Source organism: Prionailurus bengalensis, chromosome E1 (genome assembly GCF_016509475.1).
Source record: "Prionailurus bengalensis isolate Pbe53 chromosome E1, Fcat_Pben_1.1_paternal_pri, whole genome shotgun sequence".
NCBI classification, from domain to species: domain Eukaryota; kingdom Metazoa; phylum Chordata; class Mammalia; order Carnivora; family Felidae; genus Prionailurus; species Prionailurus bengalensis.
The window spans coordinates 23,774,703-23,799,590 of NC_057347.1; the positions used below are offsets into that span (position 1 = coordinate 23,774,703).

At 38.1% G+C, this 24,888-nt stretch overlaps 1 protein-coding gene across 20 annotated transcripts in view; it reads left to right on the forward strand.

The window, feature by feature from the left end:
• The window catches only part of ACACA (acetyl-CoA carboxylase alpha), a 282,866-nt gene that overhangs the window by 64,589 nt on the left and 193,389 nt on the right, over positions 1-24,888 (forward strand). For 16 of the 20 annotated variants that reach the window (XM_043583806.1, XM_043583805.1, XM_043583808.1 and 13 more), the window contains 2 exons: positions 22,292-22,424; positions 23,956-24,094. In XM_043583806.1, the coding sequence (XP_043439741.1) occupies positions 22,292-22,424; positions 23,956-24,094 (272 nt within the window). Of the gene's footprint in view, positions 1-12,745; positions 12,861-14,398; positions 15,251-22,291; positions 22,425-23,955; positions 24,095-24,888 lie in introns of those variants that run through there. The other 4 variants (XM_043583822.1, XM_043583821.1, XM_043583824.1 and 1 more) reach the window with 4 other exon arrangements.

Here is a 24,888-nt window from a genome sequence, read left to right on the forward strand (position 1 = left end):
TTGTCCCCCTCCCTGTTTTTATATTATTTTTGTTTCCCTTCCCTTATGTTCATCTGTTTTGTCTCTTAAAGTCCTCATATGAGTGAAGTCATATTTGTCTTTCTCTGATTGACTAATTTCACTTAGCATAATACCGTCTAGTTCCATCCAAGTAGTTGCAAATGGCAAGATTTCATTCTTTTTGATTGGTGAGTAATACTCCATTGTGTATATATACTACATCTTCTGTATCCATTCATCCATCGATGGACATTTGGGCTCTTTCCATACTTTGGCTATTGTTGATAGTGCTGCTATAAACATTGGGGTGCGTGTGTCCCTTCGAAACAGCATACCAGTATCCCTTGGGTAAATACCTAGTGGTGCAATTGCTGGGTCGTAGGGTAGTTCCATTTTTAGTTTTGTGAGGAACCTCCATACTGTTTTCCAGAGTGGCCACACCAGCTTGCATTCCCATAGAATCATGCTTGTTTCTAAGAGGCTTTCCATACCATAGGCTCTTTGGTTTCTGAGTTACTTCTTGACCATCCATTTTCTGTTTCCCAAAATTTTTTGACGTCTGTATCTGTTAGGTCCTCCTCTTTCGTTTTCTTTGTTCTTATGTCTTTATGTTTCTTTTATTATTTTGTTGTCATTTTCATGTGATTTTTGGTAGAGAATAGAAATAAACAAATGTTCCGTCTGCTACTGTCGACCGGTAGTTCCATTCACTCTTCAATCTATTGCAGTTGGCTTTTGCTTCTACCACTTCTCTGAAACTACACTTAGAAAACTTACCAGTGACCTCCTGATGAGCAAAATTTGACACTGTTGACTTTTCACTCATTCTTGAAACTACACCTTATATTTTAGTAACATTCTCTCCCAATTCTCCTTTCTGACTCTACCCTGTCAGGTGCTTGAGTTGGCTTGGCTTTTTCCACATGCCTCCTAATTGTTAATTTTCTACAAAGCTTCCTGGCTTTAGCCCTCTTCTCATAGGTCACAACCTCTCTCTTGATCTAACTTAATTAATGGTATTCCCATTTCTCTGGTCTTCTAAGCTAGAAATATGGGTGTTCTATGAGATTCCTCTCTCCTCTACCCCTCTACCCCTACCCCTAACACCTAGTTAGGTATTCTTAATTGATGCTATACCCCAATAATTCTTAAATTTTTAAAAAATGTTTATTTTTGAAAGAGATAGAAAGAGAGAGAGCACGAGCAGGGGAGGGGCCAAGAGAGAGGGAGACACAGAATCCGAAGCAGGCTCCAGGCTCTGAGCTGTCAGCACAGAGTCCGATGCAGGACTTGAACCCACAAGCCTGAGATCATGACCTGAGCTGAAGTCAGATGCTTAACTGACTTAGCCACCCAGGTGTCCCAGTATACCCAAATAATTCTTGAATCCATTCCTTTCTTTCCTTTGCTACTGCTATTGCTCTTGCTTTTATATTTTATTTGGATTTGGCAAGAGTATTTTAGTTCTTCTCCAGCCTCTTTCCCCTTTCAGTGTAAGCTCCACATGGCCATTGGGATCTTTCTAAAAGGTAAACTGATCATCTTACAGCATTACTTTAGTGAGTCCTTTTTACCAATAGGATATATTAGTGGCTAGCCAAACATTGTGCCAAGTTAACATTATTTCTAATACAAGAGCTTTAATCATTATTATGCTGGGCTTGTTGAGATCTGTAAGGTGTCAGTAATATTTCAGATTTGTTTAAACTCAGTTTTGAAGAAATGAACAGAAAACAGACAAGCAACAGAGATAAGTATATAGCAGGAACACCAGTGATGGTGATGATGACAGCATGTGGAAAGATACCAGACTGAGACATCTAGCATGTTCAGGCAATTATAAGTCATTGAGTATTATTGAAATGTGAGGGAGACAGGGTGTTTAGTGTCGTGGAGGAAGAGGCTGGTAAGATAAAGGTGAGATCATTAAGCATCTTGTCTGTCATGCTGAGACACATATAACATGGAAAACAGTATTTAGATTTGGCTGTGCAACAACAGAATCATCTGTGGAACTTTCAGAAACTATGCAATCCCTTACAGGAGTACTGATGCATAGGGGCACTTGTACCCCAATGTTTATAGCAGCACTCTCAACAATAGCCAAATTATGAAAGAACCTAAATGTCCATCAACTGATGAATAGATAAAGAAATTGTGGTTTATGTACACAATGGAGTACTACATGGCAATGAGAAAGAATGAAATATGGCCCTTTGTACCAATGTGGATGGAACTAGAGAGTGTTATGCTAAGTGAAATAAGCCATACGGAGAAAGACAGATACCATATGTTTTCACTCTTATGTGGATCCTGAGAAACTTAACAGGAACCCATGGGGGAGGGGAAGAAAAAAAAAAAAAAAGAGGTTAGAGTGGGAGAGAGCCAAAGCATAAGAGACTCTTAAAAACTGAGAACAAACTGAGGGGTGATGGGTATTGAGGAGGGCACCTTTTGGGATGAGCACTGGGTGTTGTATGGAAACCAATTTGACAATAAATTTCATATATTGAAAAATAAATAAAAAACTATGCATCCCTAAACTGTGTGTCAGACTGCCTAAATTACAGTTTCTGGTCATGGAACCCAGCAGTCTTCATGCTAGTACTCTCCACGTGAATCTGATACGAAACCTGAGCTGAGAACCACTTTTCTAGCGTTTAGAACAATGCCTGGCATATAATACATGCTTAATAAATGTTTGTTGCATTGAAATTAAAGTTGTGCAAGTAGATTAGATTATTATGAGGGAGAGTATATAAGTAGAAGGGAAGTGTGTCTTATGGAAATGTCTACCTTTAGATGGAAGGAAGGGTGAAAAAGGGAGACAGGAAATGAATAGGAAGGTAGAAGGAGCACCAAAAAAAAAAAAAAAAGAAGGAAAGGATAATTTTAAGGTGGAAGATGTAACATACAGTGTTGAAAAGAAATGTCAGATTGAGAAACAACACTGGGGGGCGTCTTGGTGGCTTAGTCGGTTAAGCATCTGACTCTTGATTTTGGCTCAGGTTTTTTTGACTCTTGATTTTGGTTTGTGAGATCGAGCCCTGCATTGGGCTCTGCGCTGAAGCATGGAGACTGCTTGGGATTTTCTCTCTTCCCCTCTCTGCCCCTTCCCAGGTTGTGCCTGCACCCATACACGCACACACGTGCACACACGTGCACACACACACACTCTGTCTCTCTCTCTCTTTCTCTCAAAATAAATAAACATTAAAAAAAAAAAGAAAAAGAAAAAGCACTGAAGTTCGTGCATAGGAGGCTCTTGGGGTGAACAGCTTTAGTAGATGTCCAGAGATTAGTAGTAAATGAAGGAACAGCAATGTCAACACTGTGTACCCTTTTAAGAAGTTGATGGCAAGGAAGAAAAAAGAACAGCTACTTGAGAGGATAATAGGATTTCTCTCTTGTCCTCCTCTGCTGTGTTTTCTTACTGGAATGCCCTTCCCCTGACTTTTGGGATTCCATTCATCCTTTTGGGTCATCACTTTGTAAGGTCCTTCTCAAATGCTGCCTGTGCTGTGAAACTTTTCTTCTTTCTCCTATTTTGTTTTTCTCTTCTGGTTATTTGGCCTTTCATTTTTCACAACAATTGTGTTCTTTCTCCATTGTCATTAAACCCATCCCTAGCTCCTGTCCCTTCTAGACACACTTTGAATTTTATAACTTTGCCTCATATTTCATTGAGAAAATAGAAACTATCACACCAGAAATTCTTCCTTCCAACATCTAATTTCAAATTTACTTGTATCTATACTCATGTTTTCATTTTTCCTTCTTGTTTTAAGGACTTCTCAAGATCCTCCTTCCTTTAGTGATCCTCTTCTTTACATTTTAAATATCCCCTTTTCTACTAAATCACTCATGTTGGCATCCAGACATGCTCCGATGACTCCCATCTTTATAAAATCCTTCTTTGATAGCCATGCTCCCTTTGGACTACTCCCCTAATTCTCTGCCCCACATCATGGCCAAGATCTTCGGAAGGGTTCTTTCTTCCTCTTCTCTCATTCTGTCTTCCAACCTGTACTAGTGTGTACTCTGCCCTATCATGCTACTGAAACTGCTTGCATTAAAAATCACCAGTGACTATTGTATTGCTAAATTCATTGGGTGCTTCTCAGTTCTCATCCTTTTAGTCCTCTCAGTAGCTTTATACAGGTACCTACTTTTTTCCTTGAAATACAGCCTTCTCTTTCCTGCTGAAAACTGTGCTTTCTTGTCTTTCCTCCTGTGTCCCTGGTACTCTTTCTAATCTCCTTTGCAAGCTCTTCTTTTTCATGTTACTTCCAGCATTTAGTCCTGCTTGGTCTTGGACCTTCTAGTCCTTTTACTTGGTATACATTTTCTTTCTTCGTAATCTCATCCCTTTGCTACTGTTTGTATGCCAATAACTCCCATTATTTATGATATCCATTCCATATCTATCTTTTGATCTGACTTGCTATGTTCAGCTATTTATGTGAAATCTTCGTTTGAATGTCCTGTAGACCCAAACTCCTTTTTTTTTTTTAATAACCTCTTCGTCCAGCCTGTGGCTTGAATTCATGACCCTGAGATCAAGAGTTGCATGCTCTATGGATTAAGCCAGCCAACTGCCTCTAGACCTGAACTCTTGATTTCTCCCTATCCTCTCTAAATTGATCCTTCCATAATCTTCCACCTCTTATAAATATCACCTCTGGCCACTCTGCTTAAGTCAGAAACCTGGGAAATCATACTTCAGTTCTGTTGATTCTGTCTCCAATATTTACTTCAGTACATTCACTTGCCATCACTTTAGTTTAGCCTTAGTCTGTCAACTCTTGTTTGGATTAATAGAATGGTCACTCAACTGGATTTTCTGCCCCCTGATTTCCTGTCACACTTAGCATAAGACACTAAAATCTTTTTTTAAAGTTTTTAAAATTTATTTTGAGAGAGAGTGTGTGAGTGAGAGAGCAGGGGAGAGGCAGAGAGAGAGAGGGGGAGAGAGAGAATCCCAAGCAGGCCCCATACTGACCAATGCGGGGCTTGAACTCAAGAACCATGAAATCATGACTTCAGCCTAAACCAAGAGTGAGACACTTAACCAGCTGAGCCATCCAGGTGCCCCAAGATACTAAATTCTTACCTTGGCTCCTGAGGCCCTGAATAATCTGACTTCTGTCAGCTTCCATGTGTTGACAGTGCTTCAGTCATACTGGCCTTTCAGTTCCCCTGGTGTTCCAGTCTTTCCTATCTCAGGGCCATACATACTTGTCCTTTTGCCTGGATTCTCTCTTACTCTCTCAGTGATTACTTAAGGCCCCCTTTTTAAGGTTTCGGATTAAATATCACTTCCTGAGAGAGGCCTGTTATTATTTGTAATCTTTTTGTTTTTCTTTCAAATGATTCACCACAATTTATAATATTTTCACTTGCTCATTTATTTTTTTGTCTCTGTTACCCTGTCACCAATATGAGAGCAGTGATCATATACATTTTGTTTGCAGTTGTATACCCAGCACTCTCTATAGCACATAGTAGGGCACTCAGTAGATATTTATTGAATCGCTGAGAGAGATATAAAGATTGGCCAGGGACATTCACAAAAGGTGGTAGTATCTTAAATTATATGTATATATTAAAATTTTTAAGTGGATTTAGGATTGTTCAAATTTTCTGTTTCTTCTTGGGTGGAATAGAAAATTTTTTTTCAGATGATTTACCAATTGAATCTAAATTTTCAGATTTATTGGCATAAACTTCATAATAAACATACTCCTTTTTCATGTTTTAGGATTTGTAGTGAGTTCCCTCTTCATCATTCCTGATATCAAGTTAGCATTTTCTATTATTTTTTATCAGTCTTATAGAAGTTACTAATTTTGGGGCACTTGGGTGGTTTCAGTCGGTCAAGCCTCTAACTCTTGATTTTGGCTCAGGTCATGATTTTGCTCTCTGTGAAATCCAGCCTCATGTTGGGCTCAGTGCAGAGCAAGGAACTTCCTTGGGATTCTCTCTCTCCCTCCCTCTCTGCCTCTCCCCCACTCATGTACATACATGCGTGCATTCTCCCTCTCTCTCTCTCTGAAATAAATTGATTTAAAAAATAGAAGTAGTAATTTAATTGGACTTTTCAAAGAACCAACTTTTTGTCTTTGTTGATTTTTTTTATTGTACATTTGTTTTCTCTTTTATTGATATCTGCTGTCATCTTTGTTCTCTTCTTTATACTTTTTGAGTTTACTTATTTTGGGAGAGAGTGAGCATGAGCATGGGAGGGGCAGAGAGAGAGGGAGAAAGAGAATCCCAAGCAGACTCCACACTGTCAGCGTGAAGCCTGATGTGGGGCTCTGTGGCCTCGATCTCACAAACCACAGAGTCATGATGTGGGCTGAAACAAGAGTTGGTTGCTTAACTGATTGAGTCATCCAGGTGCCCCTTTTCTTTATACTTTCTTTAGGCTTAATATGTTTTTTTCTGACCTTTTGAGATAGATTATTATTTCTTTTCTAAGCTGTGTACCAATAACTACAAATTTCCCCAAGCCCATCTTTGCCTGTATTTCAAGGTTTTTTTCAACATTTTATTATGAAAAATTTTAAGCCTACAGCACAGTTGAGAGATTTTATGAGAACGCCTAGATTTTACTCATCACCTAGATTCTACTATGAACATTTTCCTATACTTGCTTTATTAGTTATCTATCCATTTCTGTATCTCGGTATCCATTTGTTAGTTCATCTTGTATCCCCAAGTTTTGATGTGATATATTTTTATTGTTATTCAGTTTAAGATATGTTTTTCTTTTCATTGTGATTTAATTTTTTAATTTTTTAGTTGAGATATAATTCACATATAACATTGTATTTTAGGTATACAGCATAGTGATTTTATATTTGTATATTTATACATATAAATACATACATATACATGTAAAATTTATATATGTGCGTATAACAAAATAATTACCAAAATAAGTTTAGTTAACATCCATCACTATGCATACTTAACAATTTTTTTCTTTCTTCTTGTGATGAAAACTTAAGATCTACTCTCTTAGCAACTTTCAAATGCACAATACAATATTGTTAACTATAGTCACCATATTGTGTATCACATACCTAGGACTTACTTATTTTATAACTGGAAGTTTGTACCTTTTTTATTAAAATATATATAAATATATATTTTAGTGTTTTATTTATTCTTGAGAGAGAGAGAGAGACAGAGACAGAGCATGAGCGGGGGAGGAACAGAGCAAGAGAGGGACACAGAATCCGAATCAGGCTCCAGGCTCCGAGCCGTCAGCACAGAGCCCGATGCGGGGCTCGAACTCACAGACCATGAGATCGTGACCTGAGCTGAAGTCAGACGCTCAACCGACTGAGCCACCCAGGCACCCCTGGAAGTTTGTACCTTTTGACCACCTTCACCCATTTCACCTACCTTTATTGTGTCTTTTTTTTGACGCTTAAGTTATTTAGAAGTGGATTCATTAATTTCAAGACACTTGGATATGTATTAAAATCACTTGAATATATTTTAGTATCTTTGCCATTGATTTTTAGTTTAATCCATTGTATTCAGAGGATATACTCTGTGATTTCAAATCTTGGAAGTTTGTTGATACTTTATAGCCTAGCATATGGTTAAATTTTTAAAAAATAAATCTGTTTTTTGTATGTATATGCATATGTATATATTTTTAAGTAAGCTCTGTGCCCAACGTGGGGCTTGAACTCACAACCCCGGGATCAAGAGTCACATGCTCTAGACTGAGCCAGCCAGGTGCCCCTAGCATATGTTCAGTTTTGATAAGATTTTATAACACTTTTGAAGGATGTATATTTTGCAGTTGTTGGTTGTAGGATTCTATATTTGTCAGTTAAGTTTTTTAATTGTGGTGTTCTTCAGTATCTTTGACTCCACCCCCCCCCCCACTTGTTCTGTCAGTTAGTAAAACAGGAAGAAAATACCTTGCTACCAGCATCTTATAAATCAATAAGAAAAAGATATTTCTACGTCTTCTTTTTAAGGGTAGTATAGTTGACATACAGTATTACATTAGTTTCACATATGCAACATAGTGATTCAGTATTCATATACATTATGAAATGATCATGACAATAAGTCTAGTTACTTTCTGTCACTATACAAAGGAATTACAGATTATTGATTCTATTCCCTCTGCTGTAGTCAATATAGATTATTGACTACATCCCTGTGACCTATATATTTTTGTAACTGGAAGTTCGTACCTCTTAATCCTTGGCACTTATTTCACCCTCTTCCCCCCACTCTCCCCTCTGGCCACCACCAGTATTTTTCTGCATTTAATTTATGTGTTTGTTTCTGTTTTGTTTGTTTTGTTTCTTAGATTCCACATATAAGTGAAATCATAAGGTATTAGTCTTTCTCTGTCTGACTTATTTCACTTACCATAATACCTGCTAGGTTAGTTCACCCATGTCATTGCAAATGCCAAGATTTCATTCTTTTTTATGGCTGAGTAATACTCCATTGCCTGTGTATACCACATTTTCTTTACCCATCCATCTATTGATGGATACTTAGTTGTTTCCTTATTTCATTGTAAATAACTCTGCAATGAACATAAGGGTGCATATATTTTAAAAATATAAATAAATATATTAGTGTTTTGTTTCCTTTGGAGAAATACCCAGAGGTGGAATTGCTGAGTTGTATGGTAGTTCTATTACTAATTTTTTTTTTTTCAACGTTTATTTATTTTTGGGACAGAGAGAAACAGAGCATGAATGGGGGAGGGGCAGAGAGAGAGGGAGACACAGCATCAGAAACAGGCTCCAGGCTCTGAGCCATCAGCCCAGAGCCTGACGCGGGGCTCGAACTCACAGACCGCGAGATCATGACCTGGCTGAAGTCGGACGCTTAACCGACTGCGCCACCCAGGCGCCCCTATTACTAATTTTTTGAGGAAGCTCCACACTGTTTTTCCATTTTCCATTCCTACCAACAGCGCACAAGGGTTCCCTTTTCTCTGCATCCTTGTCAACACTTGTTATTTTTGTCTTTTTAATAAAAGCCATTCTGACAGATGTGAGGTGATAATCTCAGTGTGGTTTTGATTTGCATTTCCCTGATGATTAGTGATGTTGAACTTCTTTTCATATCTGTTGGCCATCTGTAGGTCTTCTTTGGAAAAATGTCTATTTCATATCCTTTGCCCATTTTTTAATCAGATTGTTTGGGGTTTTTTTGGTGTTGAGTTGTACAATTTCTTATTTTTTAATTTTACTTTTATTTTTGAGAGAGAGAGAGAGAGAGAATGAGCAGAGGAGGAGCAGAGAGAGGGAAACACAGAATCCGAACCAGGCTCCAGGCTCTCAGCTGTCAGCACAGAGCCCCATGCAGGGCTCAAACTCATAAGCCGTGAGATAATGACCTGAGCTGAAGTTGGGCACATAACCCAACTGAGCCACACAGGCACCCCTCGTGTAGTATCTTTTAAATTAAACATACACATACTGTATCAATACGCAAGTCCACTCCTGGGTATTTAACCGAAAGAAATGAGTGCATTTGTCACCAAAAACCAAGTATAAGGACAAATCTGGTGAAGATTCATAAACAACTCAAATGTCCATCAATAATAGATTAGATAAATTATGGGATAGTCACCCAATGGAATACTACACAGCAATGAAAATGAACAAACTACTGCTATGTCGAAATGATGAATTTTTTAAAATTAATTTTTATTTTTTTTTTATTTTAGAGAGAGAGCACGCAAGTTGGGGAGAGGGGCAGAGAGAGACTCTTAGGCAGGCTCCATGCTCAGCACTGAGCCCAATGCAGGGCTTGATCCCATGACCCTGGGATCATGACCAGAGCCATTAAGGAAGCCCTCTGAGACTCTGGAAATGTTCTGTATCTTAATGGGGTGGTTGGCTATGCAGGTATATACATATGTGAAATTAATTGAGTGTATACTTAAGATTTTTGCATGTTATTGTATGAAGTTATATCTCAAAAAGTAAATAAAACAGGGCTTCCAGCTATAGCTGAGTAAGGATCAATAAATCTTTAACCCAAAAAGCAACTGTAAGGCTTGGCAAAACCATTTCAGTACCCTTGAAATCAACCAAAATACATACAACAATCTGAGAAAGAGTTGTTTGAAAAACTGCTGAAATTCAGTAAGAACAGTAGGAGTCTATGGTGTTCTTGCCTAAGACTCTTCTTGCTCCCTTCCCGAGGCTTGGGTGGTGTGGAGATTTTGCCAGTGTGGGTAGGCCATGAGACTGCCAGTTTTGATGCTGAGATTGAAGGAAGCTTACTCATTTTTGAGTGGTGGATGATGCCCATGGCCATTGGTGTTGTCAGTGGAAATGGTTCTCTTGGCATTTGATGTATCGGGTGGGCCATTGGCTCTAATAGACTGAGGTGTGTTTGTAGTTGGAACAAGCATATTGTTAGCTGAGGTTGCTTGTATGCATAGAGTAGACATGATAAGTCCCAATAAGAAGTAAAAGCCAGAGCAGACTTGAAAATGTCCTGAACTTTAAATGTGCTATCCTTCCCACACACAGACACATGAACAGAATCCAGAAGCCTTTAGTGGCTTTAAACATAATCATTGCCTAATCATTGAGAGACATATAAGCTATGCAGATACAGAGGTAAGCACTTAGAAGGCAGGTTTCAACATAAAAACAAGCAATAGAAAGAAAATGAGCTCAGACATCAGTGGCTGCACACTTAGGGGTGGACAGATTTCACAGATTTAGCCGAGGCAAGTTATTAAGCCAAGGAAGGAAGGGCCATAGGGAAGGAGTAGTAGTAACAACAACAACCTTCATAGGTAAAAGAAATCAGAATCTAGACTTGCTACAATAAATTACTTAATATGTTGAGTCTTCAACAAAATCATGAGACATGAAAAGAAATATGAAAGTGTGACCCATATTTAGGAAAAAAAGTCAATAGAAACTGTCTCCAGGTGTTCTTAGATGCTGGATTTAGCAGACAAAATCTTCAAAACAACTATCATAAATGTGTTCAAAGAACCAAAGGAAAACATGTTTAAATAATTTTTTTAAAGTATGACAACAGCAAATCAATAAATAAAATTCTCAATAAGGAGAGAGAAATTACAAAGAAATAATATCATAAAAAGGATATACAGATGGCAGAAAAGGACATGAAAAGATGTTTAACATAATTAGCTATTAGGAATGTGCAGATTAAAACAACGGTGAGATATTACTATACACCTATCAGAGTGCCTAAAATAAAAACTAGTTAACAACACCAAATGTTAACAAGAGTATGGAAAAATGGGATCACTTGTACACAGTTGGTGGGAATGTAAAATGATGCAACCACTCTGGAAAATAATTTGGAAATTTCTCTTTATTTTTTTTAAGGTTTTATTTTTTTAAGTAATATCTGCACCTAACATGGGTCTTGAACTTACAACCCCAAGTTCAAGAGTCAAATGTTCTACTGACCAAGCCAAACAGGTGTCCCTGAAAATTTCTTATAAAATGAAGTATTTACCATATGATCCTGCAATTCCACTCCTAGTTACATACCTATGAGAAATGAAAGCCCACCTCCATATAAAAATTTGTGCGTTTATGTTCACAGCAACATTATTCACAATGGGCACGAAGTGGAAACAATTCAATATCTATCAACTGATGAATGGAAGAATAAAATGTGGTATATCCATCCAATGGAGAATTAATTGTCCATAAAAAGAAATTAAGTACTAATACATGCTACAACACTGAAAGCATTATACTAAGTGAAAGAAGCCAGTCACAGAAGACCACATATCCTGTCATTCCATTTATGTGAAATAACCAGAATCTATAAGGACAGAAAGTAGATTAGAACTGGGGAGGGTTTTGGAGGAAATAAGGAGTGACTGCTACTGGCTGTGGGGTTTCTTTTGGGGTAATGAAAATGTCCTAAAATTGATTGTGATGACGGTTCATAACTATGTGAATATAGTAAAAACCATTGAATTATATACTTTAAATAGCTGAAATATGTGGGATGTGAATTATATCTCAATAAAGTTAAAACATTTCAAAGCAAGTTTAGCAAGGTCACAAGCTATATGATCCATATACAAAAATCAATTGTATTTGTATATACTAGTAGCAATGAACAAGCAAAAAACAAAATTAAATTAATTCCATTCACAGTGGTATCAAAAAGAGCAAAATATTTAGGAATAAATTTAACAAAACCAGTGTAAGATTTGAATATTAAAAATTATAAAATGTTGCTAAGAAAAACCAAAGATGTAGATAAATGGAGAGAGAGTCCATGTTCAGAGATTAAGAGGAATCAGTATTGTCAAGATGGCAATTTTCCCTAAATTGATCTGTAAACTCATAATCCTGATCAGAATCCCAGCAGGCTTTTTATTTTCCTTTCTTTTTAGAGTTTGATGAGCTGATCTAAAATTTACATGAGAACCCAAAGGACCTAGAATAGACGAAACAATTTTCAAAAAGGAGAGCAAAGTTGGAAGACTTGTAACTACCTGATTTCAAAACTTATTATAAAACCATAATTTTCAAGGCCCTATAGCATTGCTGCAAAGATAGGCATATAGATCAGAAAAGCAGAATTTAGAGCCCACAACTAAACCTTTATATATATATATGGTCAGTTGATTTTCAAGAGATCTATCCTTGATCCAAGATTTCTCTGCCTGGAAAAGCCCCAGTGTAAAACAGTCTCTCGCAGTGTGTGCTGCAGTAGGACTGAGACTGCATTGCAATCAAGCCAGCTCATGCATCACTGTCTGCTGGATAAACTGCTACGTCATCCTGGGTGCTGGGCATGTTACAATGCTGGGATCATTGTGGGCTTCTAGTTGGATTTTGTGCCAGGTATGTGTCTACTTTGGACACTCTCTTATTCATGGTAGATTAAAGTGGGGATGCTTTGAATTTGGAGGAATGAATGTGGCTTTTTTATTTCTTATGTTCTAATATTACAGAAGGATTGTGAGCAGCATCCATAAAAGATTAGAAACTCAAGCTTTGTTTTTGGATCTGGGTGTGCTGTGTTTAGTGTTTGGCTGTTTTAGAAAGAAAGATCCTTTGATGAAAGAAGCACAGACTTGATTACTGAATGTACCTTTTTAGTATATTTTTTGATACAATTGAATGAAAAATAGCCTGTTTTATTCTATACCCAAGGCTTTATTTGTTTTTGAATGTTGACCTTATATAACAAAGGCAGAGAATGATTCTCTTTCGGGACCTGCCTACATCTGGAGACACTTAGATATGTGTAAAACCGAGCTGCTTCTACATCTGTGGTCATTGTAATTATTCTGAATAAAGACCTCAGTGCTCTATTTTTGAGACCTGTTATTCTGAAGAGTCATAAAAATAGGAGGGCTCCTTTGCATCAGCTTGGGTCTTCAAAGGAAAAAGTAAACGACTAAACTTTATTGGACATTGGCATAGCACGTAAGGAATGATGTGAAACGGCCTAGACCAGAAAACAACAAGGATGTACGTTTTCTGTTATGGCTGGTGGTCATGTTGAGTGGCCTGGTTAAGTCTTTTCAGGTTGGGTCATCTGAATGGCCTGAAGATCAGAATTTGTTTGCCTTAATCATTTGTTTTCTATTTGATCATTTATCTTCTGTTTCTTTTCTTTTCTTTTTTTTAGTTTTTTTTTTTAATATTTATTTATTTTTGAAGGAGAGAGAGAGACAGAGTTTGAGTGGTGGAGGGGCAGAGAGAGAGGGAGACACAGAATCTGAAGCAGGCTCCAGGCTCTGAGCTGTCAGCACAGAGCCCAAAACGGGGCTTGAACTCACAAACTGTGAGATCATGACCTGAACCGAAGTCGGACGCTTAATCGACTGAGCCACCCAAATGCCCCATTTATCTTCTATTTCTGCTCCAGGTTATTTGTGTATTTGTTTTGGAGAGTTTTCTGGAAGATCAATAGGTTCTCAGCATAGTTAGCGACAGATCATTAACTATTTCTATCCAGCATTTTGGTGGGAAAGAATTTTTTTGTGGTACATGAATGAAGTTACCACATGACTCTGGTGAATTATACTTTTCCTGATGACTTATCATAGGAAATTCTGATTTTGCAGATTTTAGCTACTGGAGTCTCTCCCATTACAAGGGAGCAATAGCGTTAGCATCTGTTTTATTAAAAGCTAAAGTAGGACTTTGTTACTATATAACATTCAAACTATTTTTTTTAAGAGATCTATCTCTGGCCGATTTGCTTTTATAGCAATATATGTGTTCCAGTAGCCTTTCTAAGCAGGGTTTTTCTCTTCCCTGCTTAATCTGGGTCAGACCTCTGTGTGTAAAATATTTGTCTGGGCCCCTTTTCCTTTCAAGAATTTATCCACATCTTCTCTATATTCCATTTGTCCTAGCTCCATTCTTACTTTCAAGTTTGGGTGAATAAAATCTTAGATTTTGTTGCTTTATTTAAAAAAGGTTTTTGCATGGATGTATCACTAGTTTGGCCTAAAAATTAAAATTGTGGCTCACACTTTATTCAAAGTTCCTCAGTAGTGATATGTCTTGTCCTTTCTGCTTGCTTTCTTTACCGCCTGACCTGCTTTTTCCCTTCTTGCAGTCTGATAATCAGTATTATTTGTTTGATTGGATCTCAGAAATTACCCTACTTAGGCTGTGCTGTCCTCCTCCCTCTGGATTTCACGACCTCATTATTCTCTTGGCTCAGTTGTCCTTGTAGACTTGTCTTCTTTTTGCCCCGGACCCTCCCTGTCATGTGCTCCTGGCAGCCAGGAGAGTCTTGTGGAGCTTTTTCTCTGGTGACTGTCAGAAGAAAGTGACCGTTGTTGAAACATGTTTGCTGCTGCTCATGCAGAGCTAAGATCTGTTTTCTAGTTATACAGGCTTTTCTGTTTCTCCCCCTCTCCTCTTAGTCCCCTTGGGAAATCAACCAATTCTGTGTGTAAACCAAGTTTAGGGAGAAAATACAAAAAGGAGGAAAGGTGGGGAAATGTGGAAATTGGGGACAAAGTAGACAAAAAGACTGTAGTTTGAGGCCATCAGGAATACTCTAGTCTGACTGAAGCAGGGCCAAGAAGTAGGCAGAAGGCATAGTATCTCTTGTCCTCCTGGGTTTTAAGCACCTGCAACAGGAGGACGGACTGCAGCTTGTGTTTACAAGACCGAAACCTGAAGAAAAAGCTTCCATTCCTTTGCCATCTTGATATGCAGGGTTCTACAGAGGAAATTAAGGAGATGAGATATTACATGCTTCAAAGGTAAGTTTTTAGGTGCCATATTTGGGCTATATATACCTTTAAAAAACAGTAAGACTTTGACGGCTAAACCCTGGAACTTGCGGGAAATTTGGTTTGGTGATTTTTTTGTATCTATAAGAAAATTTTTTATTTTATTTCATTATTATTTTTTTAATTAATAATTTATTTATTTTTAAATTTACATCCAAGTTAGTTAGCATATGGTGCAACAATGATTTCAGGATTCCTTAGATTCCTTAATGCCCCTTACCCATTTAGCCCATCCCCTCTCACACAACCCCTCCAGCAACCCTCTGTTCTCTATATTTAAGAGTCTCTTATGTTTTGTCCCCTTCCCTGTTTTTATATTATTTTTTGCTTCCCTTTCCTTATGTTCATCTTTTTTGTATCTTAACGTCCTCATGAGTGAAGTCATATGATGTTTGTCTTTCTCTGACTGATTAATTTCACTTAGGATAATACCCTCTAGTTCCATCCACGTAATCGCAAATGACAAGATTTCATTCTTTTTGATTGCCGAGTAATACTCCATTGTATATATGTACCACATCTTCTTTATCCATTCTTCCATCAAGGGACATTTGGGCTCTTTCCATACTTTGGCTATTGTTGATAGCGTTGCTATAAACATTGGGGTGCATGTGCCCCTTCGAAACAACAAATCTGTCTCCCTTGGATAAATACCTAGTAGTGCAATTGCTGGGTCATAGGGTAGTTCTATTTTTAATTTTTTGAAGAACCTCCATACTGTTTTCCAGAGTGGCTGTACCAGTTTGCATTCCCACCAACAGTGCAAAAGATCTTTCTCCGCATCCTTGCCAACATCTGTTGTTGGCCTGAGTTTTTAATGTTAGCCATTCTGACAGGTGTGAGGTGGTATCTCATGTGGTTTTGATTTTTATTTCCCTGATGATGAGTGACGTTGAGCATTTTTTCATGTGCCGGTTGGCCATCTGGATGTCTTCTTTGGAGAAGTGTCTATTCATGTCTTTTGCCCATTTCTTCACTGGATTATTTGTTTTTTGGGTGTTGAGTTTGATAAGTTCTCTAGATTTTGGGTACTAACCCTTTATCTGATACGCTGTTTACAAATATCTTCTCCCATTCCATCAGTTCCCTTTTAGTTTTGCCAATTGTTTTCCTTTGCTGTGCAGAAGCTTTTTTGGCTTTGGTTTCCCTTGCCTCCAGAGATGTGTTGAGTAAGAAGTTGCTGCGGCCGAGGTCAAAGTTTTTGCTTGCTTTCTCCTCAAGGATTTTGATGGCTTCTTGTCTTACGTTTAGGTCTTTCATCCATTTTGAGTTTATTTTTGTGTATGGTATAAGAAAGTGGTTCAGGTTCATTTTTCTGCATGTCGCTGTCCAGTTTTCCCAGCACCGCTTGCTGAAAAGACTGTCTTTATTCCATTGGATATTCTTTCCTGCTTTTTCAAAGATTTATTGGCGATACGTTTGTGGGTCCATTTCTGGGTTCTCTTTTCTGTTCCATTGATCTGAGTGTCTTTTTTTGTGCCAACTTTTAATTTTATTTTTAAATTTTATTATTTTTTTAATGTTTTATTTTTGAGACACAGTGCAAGCAGGGGAGGGGCAGAGAGAAGGGGACTGAGGATCCAAAGCAGGCTCTGCACTGATAGCAGTGAGCCCAATGCGGGGCTTAGACTCATGAACTGTGAGATCATGACCTGAGCCAAAATTGGACGCTCAACTGACTGAGCCACCCAGGAGCCCCAGAAACATTTTTGTTTAAAAGAAATGAGTAAAATCTCTCATATTTGCTCCTGTTCTAAGCCTTTCTTTTACATTCAGAATTTGAATCAAAGATACCCAGGCACATGTATGCTATTGTAGTCATATTGAAAATAACCACCCCTGCACAGACCTTGCTGTGCTACTCTTTCACTAAGGGATCTCACTCAGTCTGTGCCATATTTGCTCACTGGCTTTGGCTGGTTTTTCAGGAGTGAAGTCTCTTCACTTGTTGCAAACGGAAATATCAATTCTGCATAGTATGAACATCCTATGGTACCTTCCAAAAAGTTTTGAGAAAACTTTTTAAAAATGTGTCTCTGGGTCTGGGAAAGGTGCCTGCCATCATTGTCCTGGAATATGACAGGGGGCAGTCAGACTGTTGTTGAGGGTGCCAAGCTCTGTTACCAAAGGATCTTTCTTCTTCCTATTTGTAGAACTTGGGGCTGAAGAGGAAATGAGTCAGGCCTCCTTGGCCTTCTTCAGGCCTCTTGCAGGTCTGTACTTCTCCACCAGAGGATTAACATGAAAGACCTGAATGATGGGCTTGATAGCAGTCATTAAAGGCTCCTCCATTATCTTTTTTTTTTTTGCTTGTTTTTGCAATCTAGAATTCTTATTCTGAAAAATACTAGCTGAAAATTAAACTTGACCTTGGCGGAAACAGAAAATTAGCAATAAACACCAAGTTGACAAAATTTGCCAATAGAATAGTTATCCTTTCCTTTTCCTTTTCATTTGACCTCTTCCCTTTTCATTTGACCCTTTTGGGGGAAAATCAAGCAAAACTTCCACTGAGTGTCAGGTAAATAAAAAGCCTTTGAGCTATTTTATCTATTTATAGAAATATATATACACACACATATATGTATATGTATAATTAAGAATTTTTTTTTTAAGGTTTATTTATTTTTGAGACAGAGAGAGACAGAGCATGAACGGGGGAGGGGCAGAGAGAGAGGCAGACACAGAATAGGAAGCAGGCTCCAGGCTCTGAGCCATCGTGACCTGAGCCGAAGTCGGACGCTTAACCGACTGAGCCACCCAGGCGCCCCTTAAGAATGTTTTTTAATTGGTTGGTTAAGTGTCCAACTCTTGATATTGTCTCAGGTAATGATCCCAGGGTCATGGGATTGAGCCCCCTTCAGGCTCTGCATTAAGTGTGGAGTCTGCTGGGGATTCTGTCTCTTTCCCTCCGCCCTTCCCTTGCTCTCTCTCTCTCTCTCTCTCTCTCTCTCTCTCTCTCAAATTAAAAAAAATGAGGGGTGCCTGGGTGGCTTGGTTGGTTAAGCGTCTGACTTCCACTCAGGTCATGATCTCGCGGTTTGTGAGTTCGTGCCCTGCATCGGGCTCTGTGCTGACAACTCAGAGCCTGGAGCCTGCTTCAGATTTTGTGTCTGCCTCTTTCTCTGCCCCTCCCCTGCTCACACTCTGTCTCTCTCTGTCTCTCAATAATAAATAAACCTGAAAAAATTTTTTTTAATTAAAAAAATGATTTTTATGTATATAAAAGTATTTTTATATAGCATTACTTTACTGTTTATATATACATATAAAACAATCATATATATACACATATTTAAACAGAACACACACATATATATATATTGTCCAAACACACACACACACACAGAATTTTGTTTCTCTGTGGGTAAATATAACAGATGACCTGTCCACTGTTTTCACAGAGGCATCTCTCCTGGAGCAATCTGTCCTCCAATTTGAACAGTCATATCTAGGGAATTCCTTTCTCTTTTGTATTGGTTCATCTGTTTCTTGCTTCCCTTCTTTTCCTTTTTCTTGGTTTACTCCATCCTTTTGGAAGACAGCATTCTCTGATAGCTTCCTGAGAAAAGATAGATGAGAGGTAAAGGTTTTGAGATCTATTCCATCTTTATACTTGATCCCCTTGTTTTCAGCATGGTGCCTCACTTCAGAATATGGCTATATGAAGGATCCCATTGTTAAAAGTAAGACACAGTTTTGTTTTTCTCCCCTCTTTGATTATAAATGATTCTCAGAACTCACTAAACCATTGATAAAATCTTATGACCAATCCCTTCTCCTCTTTATCAGTGAAGACTTTGCTTCCTTTCTTGTCTTATACTCAGGTAGCTCCTTGTTGATTCTAAGTTATAATTTACCTATCTTTTCGCTCCCTCCTTGAATAGCTGACAGCTGATCTCTGAGGAGTGTGTGTTCAACTTTAGATGTATAGAATTATATAACATAATCTTTCATAGCACACTCATTGGTCCATTTATGGGCTAATATTATTTATTTATTTGGTTAGTTATTGCATTATTTAAAAAAATAATATAAAAAGAATTTGAAAACCCACCATCTAAAACAAAGGTAGGTCCTTGACCATCACCTGCATCTAACTATGTGGTCTCTCCTCCTTAGTACTTCTCCCTGCCTTCCCCCACCCAGATAATCATTTTCCTTAATCATATATTCATAACATTCTTTTATCTTCCTGTTTATTGTATCTATATGTATCTCCCCCAAATGTATATATTTTAGTTATTTTAACTTTATGATATGTTCTTAAAATTATAATCTGTGCATAATCTTTATATAATATTTTTGGAGTTCTGAATACTTGACTGAGGTCTCCTGTTATTTCTAATAATATGCAGAATCTTTTGTGTTTTCTATGTGAATGATTATATCACTCACAAATAATGACAGTTTAATTTCCTCCCTAGCAATCCTAATGCCTCTAATTTATTTTATTTTATTTTTTCATTTTATTGCACTTGCTAGGAAATCTAACACAGAGTTTTACATTTATGGATTTTCTAAAATTAAACCATCCTTGCATACCTGGGACAAACTCAACTTGGTTATGGAGTAACTTTTTTGTAATATTTTACCCATCCTTGCACCAATACCCTACTATTTAGAATATTTTATTCAGGGATTTTGCATTTGTAGTCATGAATACAGTGGACCTGGACTTTTCCCTTAATGTGACTTATTTGTCTGGTTTGAGTATCAGTGTTACTCTAGCTGAGGAATTTTACTTCTTTTCTCACTGTTTGAAAGTTTGATAGACTACTGCCCTTAAAAGTTGTTTGAGAGCACTTCTCTTTTATTTTTTATTTGTTTTTACTTTTTAACAATTCTTTTCTTTCCACTGCTGAGCACTTAGTATTTTTTTTTTTAATGTTTACTTATTTATTTATTTTGAGAGAGAGCACAGGAGCATGAAGGGGAGAAGGGCAGAGAAAGAGGGCAAGGGAGAATCCCAAACAGGCTCCATACCCAGTGCGGAGCCCAAAGTGGGGCTCAGTCTCACGACTATCAGATCATTTTACTATGAGCTAAAATCAAGAGTCAGACGCTTAACTGACTGAGCCACCCAGGCACCCTGAGAACTTGTTTTTTAAAACTGTCTGGACCTGGTATTTTCTTTGTGGGAAGATTTTAATCATACCCTTTTATTTTGAAAAGAAATTACTGCAGCATCGATGTTAGAGTACAGGATAAAGGAAAGAAAGGTGGGAATAAGAAAAGAGCTGTCCGTTAAACAGTGTGTGTAAGTGCTTAGTTATAGCCATTATCTCATTTAACCCCCAAAACACCTTTTCAAAGAAGGCCTATCAGTCAAGGTCCAGTAAGGGAAAGAGTAACTGCATTAGGTATTATAAACCAGTGGGCATTCAGTAGTGAGAACTGGTAACTTGGGTATTTTCTACAGTAGCTCCAAAATTAATACTTGCAGGAAGCAGCTACCACCCCTAGGGCTGGGAGAAAAAAAGGAAGAGGTAGGGTTACCAGAACCTAGCAGCTTGATGGAGGGCCAATCAGGGCTGATGCTTGCACCTCTGAGAATAAGCTTTGAGTAGCTGGTGCTCAGGACAGGTGAGTAGCTAACCTGACAGGTACGTGATTGGTAGGCTCAGGCAGCACAGCCCAGAGGGTGAGTGAACGTGGCAAGGCTGGTATTCTGCCAAGGAGCCACAACTTGCTGCTACTGGTACTACTGAGAGATGCAACGAGGCTCCCACTAGGAATATTGAAAGATGGTAGAGGCTGGGATTAACTCTCTGTTACTGTGGAGCAATGATGATAAAAGCTGGAAAACAAAAATAAAATCCCTATTCTTACCATTCTGCCTTCCCATTGGCAGAACCGATTAGGTTTGCAGAGTCTTAGCTTTATCGTCACAGGGCAGAACATAAAAGGGTGAGCTTGGAGTTGAGAGACAGTAGGTAAATAACCAGAACAGTCTATACTATGTGTATTTTGCAAAGAGAAAAAGGAAGTTGAGCAAGGTTAAATTATTTACTTAAGATCATTGGAAATATTAAGTGGACAGATCTGGATTTAAACCCAGCCCTGTACTTTTCCAGTAACATATTTCATCTATTCTTAAAACACCATTGATTGTTAGAGGCACCATTATTGTATATACCACTGAGAAAAAAATACTGCCAATTAAATAAAGCACACCATCAGTTGTAAGATACACATCAATTTCAGATATTTTTCTAAGTTTTTTTTTTTTTAATTTTTTTAACGTTTATTTATTTTTGAGACAGAGAGAGACAGAGCATGAACGGGGGAGGGTCAGAGAGAGGGAGACACAGAATCTGAAACAGACTCCAGGCTCTGAGCTGTCAGCACAGCTCGAGCTCACAGACCGCGAGATCATGACCTGAACCAAAGTCGGCCGCTTAACTGACTGAGACACCCAGGCGCCCCCTAAGTTTTTTTTTTTAAAGGAGGAGTGTCTTAAATTTTATGAAATATGATATATTATTATGCTGCCTTGTAAAGTATTTGGTTTTGGAGTTGATTTTGAAATGCCTGTGGAATACACAAGTGAAACACTTCATCGGCAGTTAAAAGTGTACATTTCATAAGAAAAATGGAGGCTAGAGATACAGAGGTGAAGGTCATCTGTATTCCAGAATCATGATCTAATGACAGCCTGGCTGTTTTCTTAGCTTTCCCAGTCTCTCTGAGTCTGTTATCTCTACTGTCTCATTTCAGTCTGTGCTTTTGCCTGTCGCTTTGTGATGGGATTTGTTGGTAAACCTTAATATTATCTTTTATTATTCAAGAACACTTATATTTTTTTCTTAAATTTCCACAAGCATATATCTTTTTTCCCCCTTCCTGTCTTCTATTCAAAAAGTGTGTGACCTGTCAGCATACAGTCATCACAAGGGTGCAGTTGGAAGTGCTGTTATAAGTATGGTAGTGAAAAGCAGACCCCTAGGGGAGATAGATGGTGTGAAGAAATCCCATCTAAAGACTTTCATGCTTTCTTTGTTTTTATAGGTCCAGCATGTCTGGCTTGCATCTAGTAAAGCAAGGTCGAGACCGAAAGAAAATAGACTCACAGCGAGATTTCACTGTAGCTTCACCAGCAGAATTTGTTACGCGTTTTGGGGGGAATAAAGTGATTGAGAAGGTAAGTTATAACTTGCTGAATTACTTTTTTTCAAAGCGCATGAGATTTAATGACTAGACATGTCTGGATTTGCTCAAAACCAACATGTAGTTTTTAGAGACTAACTGCCTTTTTCTGCAGAATTAACCTCTCTGCCTCCGTAGCATCCTGTTAATTTCACTATTTCCTGTGTATTTACCACTGAGGTAATTTAGGCGTAGCTAATTAAAAGATGAAGTGGTCAGAAAGTTCTTTTTATTTTTAAAATTTTTTAATGTTTATTTTTGAGAGACAGAGAGAGCGCGCGTGTGCATGCACGTGCGCACAAGTGGGGGAGGGGCAGAGAGAGAGGGAAACACAGAATCCCAAACAGGCTCCAGGCTCTGAGCTGTCAGCACAGAGCCCAATGCAGGGCTTGAACCCACGAACCACAAGATCATGACCTGAGTCAAAGTTGGACTCTTTGCTGACTGAGTGACCCAGGTGTCCCCAGAAAGTTCTCTTTAACAAAACCTGTGGTTTTATGAGGTTGGGCTTCAGGAATCTGAGAAGGTATGGTAAATTGATTGGCTGGTGGGGTGGTGGTAAGGAGATACTATGTCACATTGGATTGAGAGCAAAGGGAGTGAAGGCTTAAACAGTTTGATATACTGTGAACTGATGGCTTTTCCTGGGTATTTGAGATGTTTAGAGGGAATATGCCATATGAAATACTTAGACATTACAAGTATTTTGAAGTGTTGTGAGCAATTCTATGCCCCTTTTGTCTAAACCATGTCAGAACTGAGAGGATGACTTGGTTGAAATAGCTTGCGGTGATTGAAAGATTAAAGGGTGGGAACCTGTATTCCCACTCCTAAAAGTTTTGCTCCAGTGGTGTCCTTCTGTTAGTCTTCCAATAAAGATAGTTTATATTTTAGCCTGTGTTACCCTGGGGCCGTGGTTGCAAGATAGGTCAGGAGGTGAAAGGTTTGTTTACAGAGAAGTCTCAGGATCATTGATTCTTCTACTTTTCTTCTTGTGACCATTCTTTGTAAGGTAGTCTCTACACTTCTAAGGCATTTGCGGTTTAGCATTTTGGAGAGAGGTAGTGGTTGGTACCAGGGTTCTTACACATGTGCAGGCCTCTGTGCCTTGTTTTACTACAACAGAGAATAGTGAAGAACACTACACTGTTTAGTCTTCCTTCATTCCTTAATAATTCATCACCCCGCTGAAGTTTGTCTTCTGTTCCCTAGTAACAGGTATAGTAGAATAATTCACAAATTCACAAGGTTTGAAAATTGTGATTTTCCCCTTCAATAAATGAAGTAAAAAAGCAGTAAGCTTTAGCTGGCATATATTAAAGTATTTGCTGGGCTAACATTTTAAAATATCCTTTGATCATGTGGGAGCTGGTTCCTAACTGCCTAGACTAGCAACACAAATTCTTAATTGAAAGTCTGGCTCTTCGGAGTAAGATAGGTCTACACAAATGGTCTCATTTCTTTTTGTCCGTCATTGCCTGCCTCTTCTACTTCCCTCTCCAATTCCCATCCCACCACTCTCCCAGGTTCTTATTGCCAACAATGGCATCGCAGCAGTGAAATGCATGCGGTCCATCCGCCGATGGTCTTATGAGATGTTTCGAAATGAACGTGCAATCCGATTTGTTGTTATGGTCACACCTGAAGACCTGAAAGCCAATGCAGGTGAGTGATTAGCATGAGAAAGCATCACCCTTGAGCATAAAGCATTGAATAGCAAAGTCTGTAGTAGGAGAATGTTAACTTAGGGGGATTCCCAAACCCTAAGATTTCTTTTTTAAAAAGTGTCAATAATAGGCATATATAAGTGATTGTACTATATTTAACCTTAGCATCAATTCCTACGTTCTAAGTAAAAATAAGTAGAAATTTAACCAGTGTTGATTGGGGTTTCTAGGTGTATGCCCTTCCAGTGTCAAGTATTGGGTACTCTGCATAAGTAGATTGGCATGTGTAAGTGGAAAGATTAAAAGAAAATGCTATTTCCCTTATGAGCAAAGCTACATTGAATTTTAGAGAATCTTAGGGTTAAGATTCTTTTTTACCCTCCTCCAGAGGGATCCAAGTGGGTTTTGTTCTGTGAGCTCTTCTGCATATTCTCTCTACTCAGATGGTCCTCCATCTGAGAGTTGTAGATAAAGACCATTGGTATAGTTGAGAGGATATGGCTGGTCTTTCCTCTTTTTATCACTAAAGTATAATCTCTAAGGTAGAAAACTCACAGATAACATTAGCTCTTTGAAGAGCTATCTTTTTAAACCTATTTGTTGTGTACATTCTTTCTCTATTGAGACAATGATGTTAACTATTCCTAAGGAGTAGGGGTTATTATGTTATCTTATTTAGAAATAGATAACATACCAGGTTATTGGAAAGCATATGTTATTATGTGAAATCATTTAGTTTGACCCTTTAATATCTCTGAGTCACAATTTTTGTTATCTGTAAAAGGAAGATCA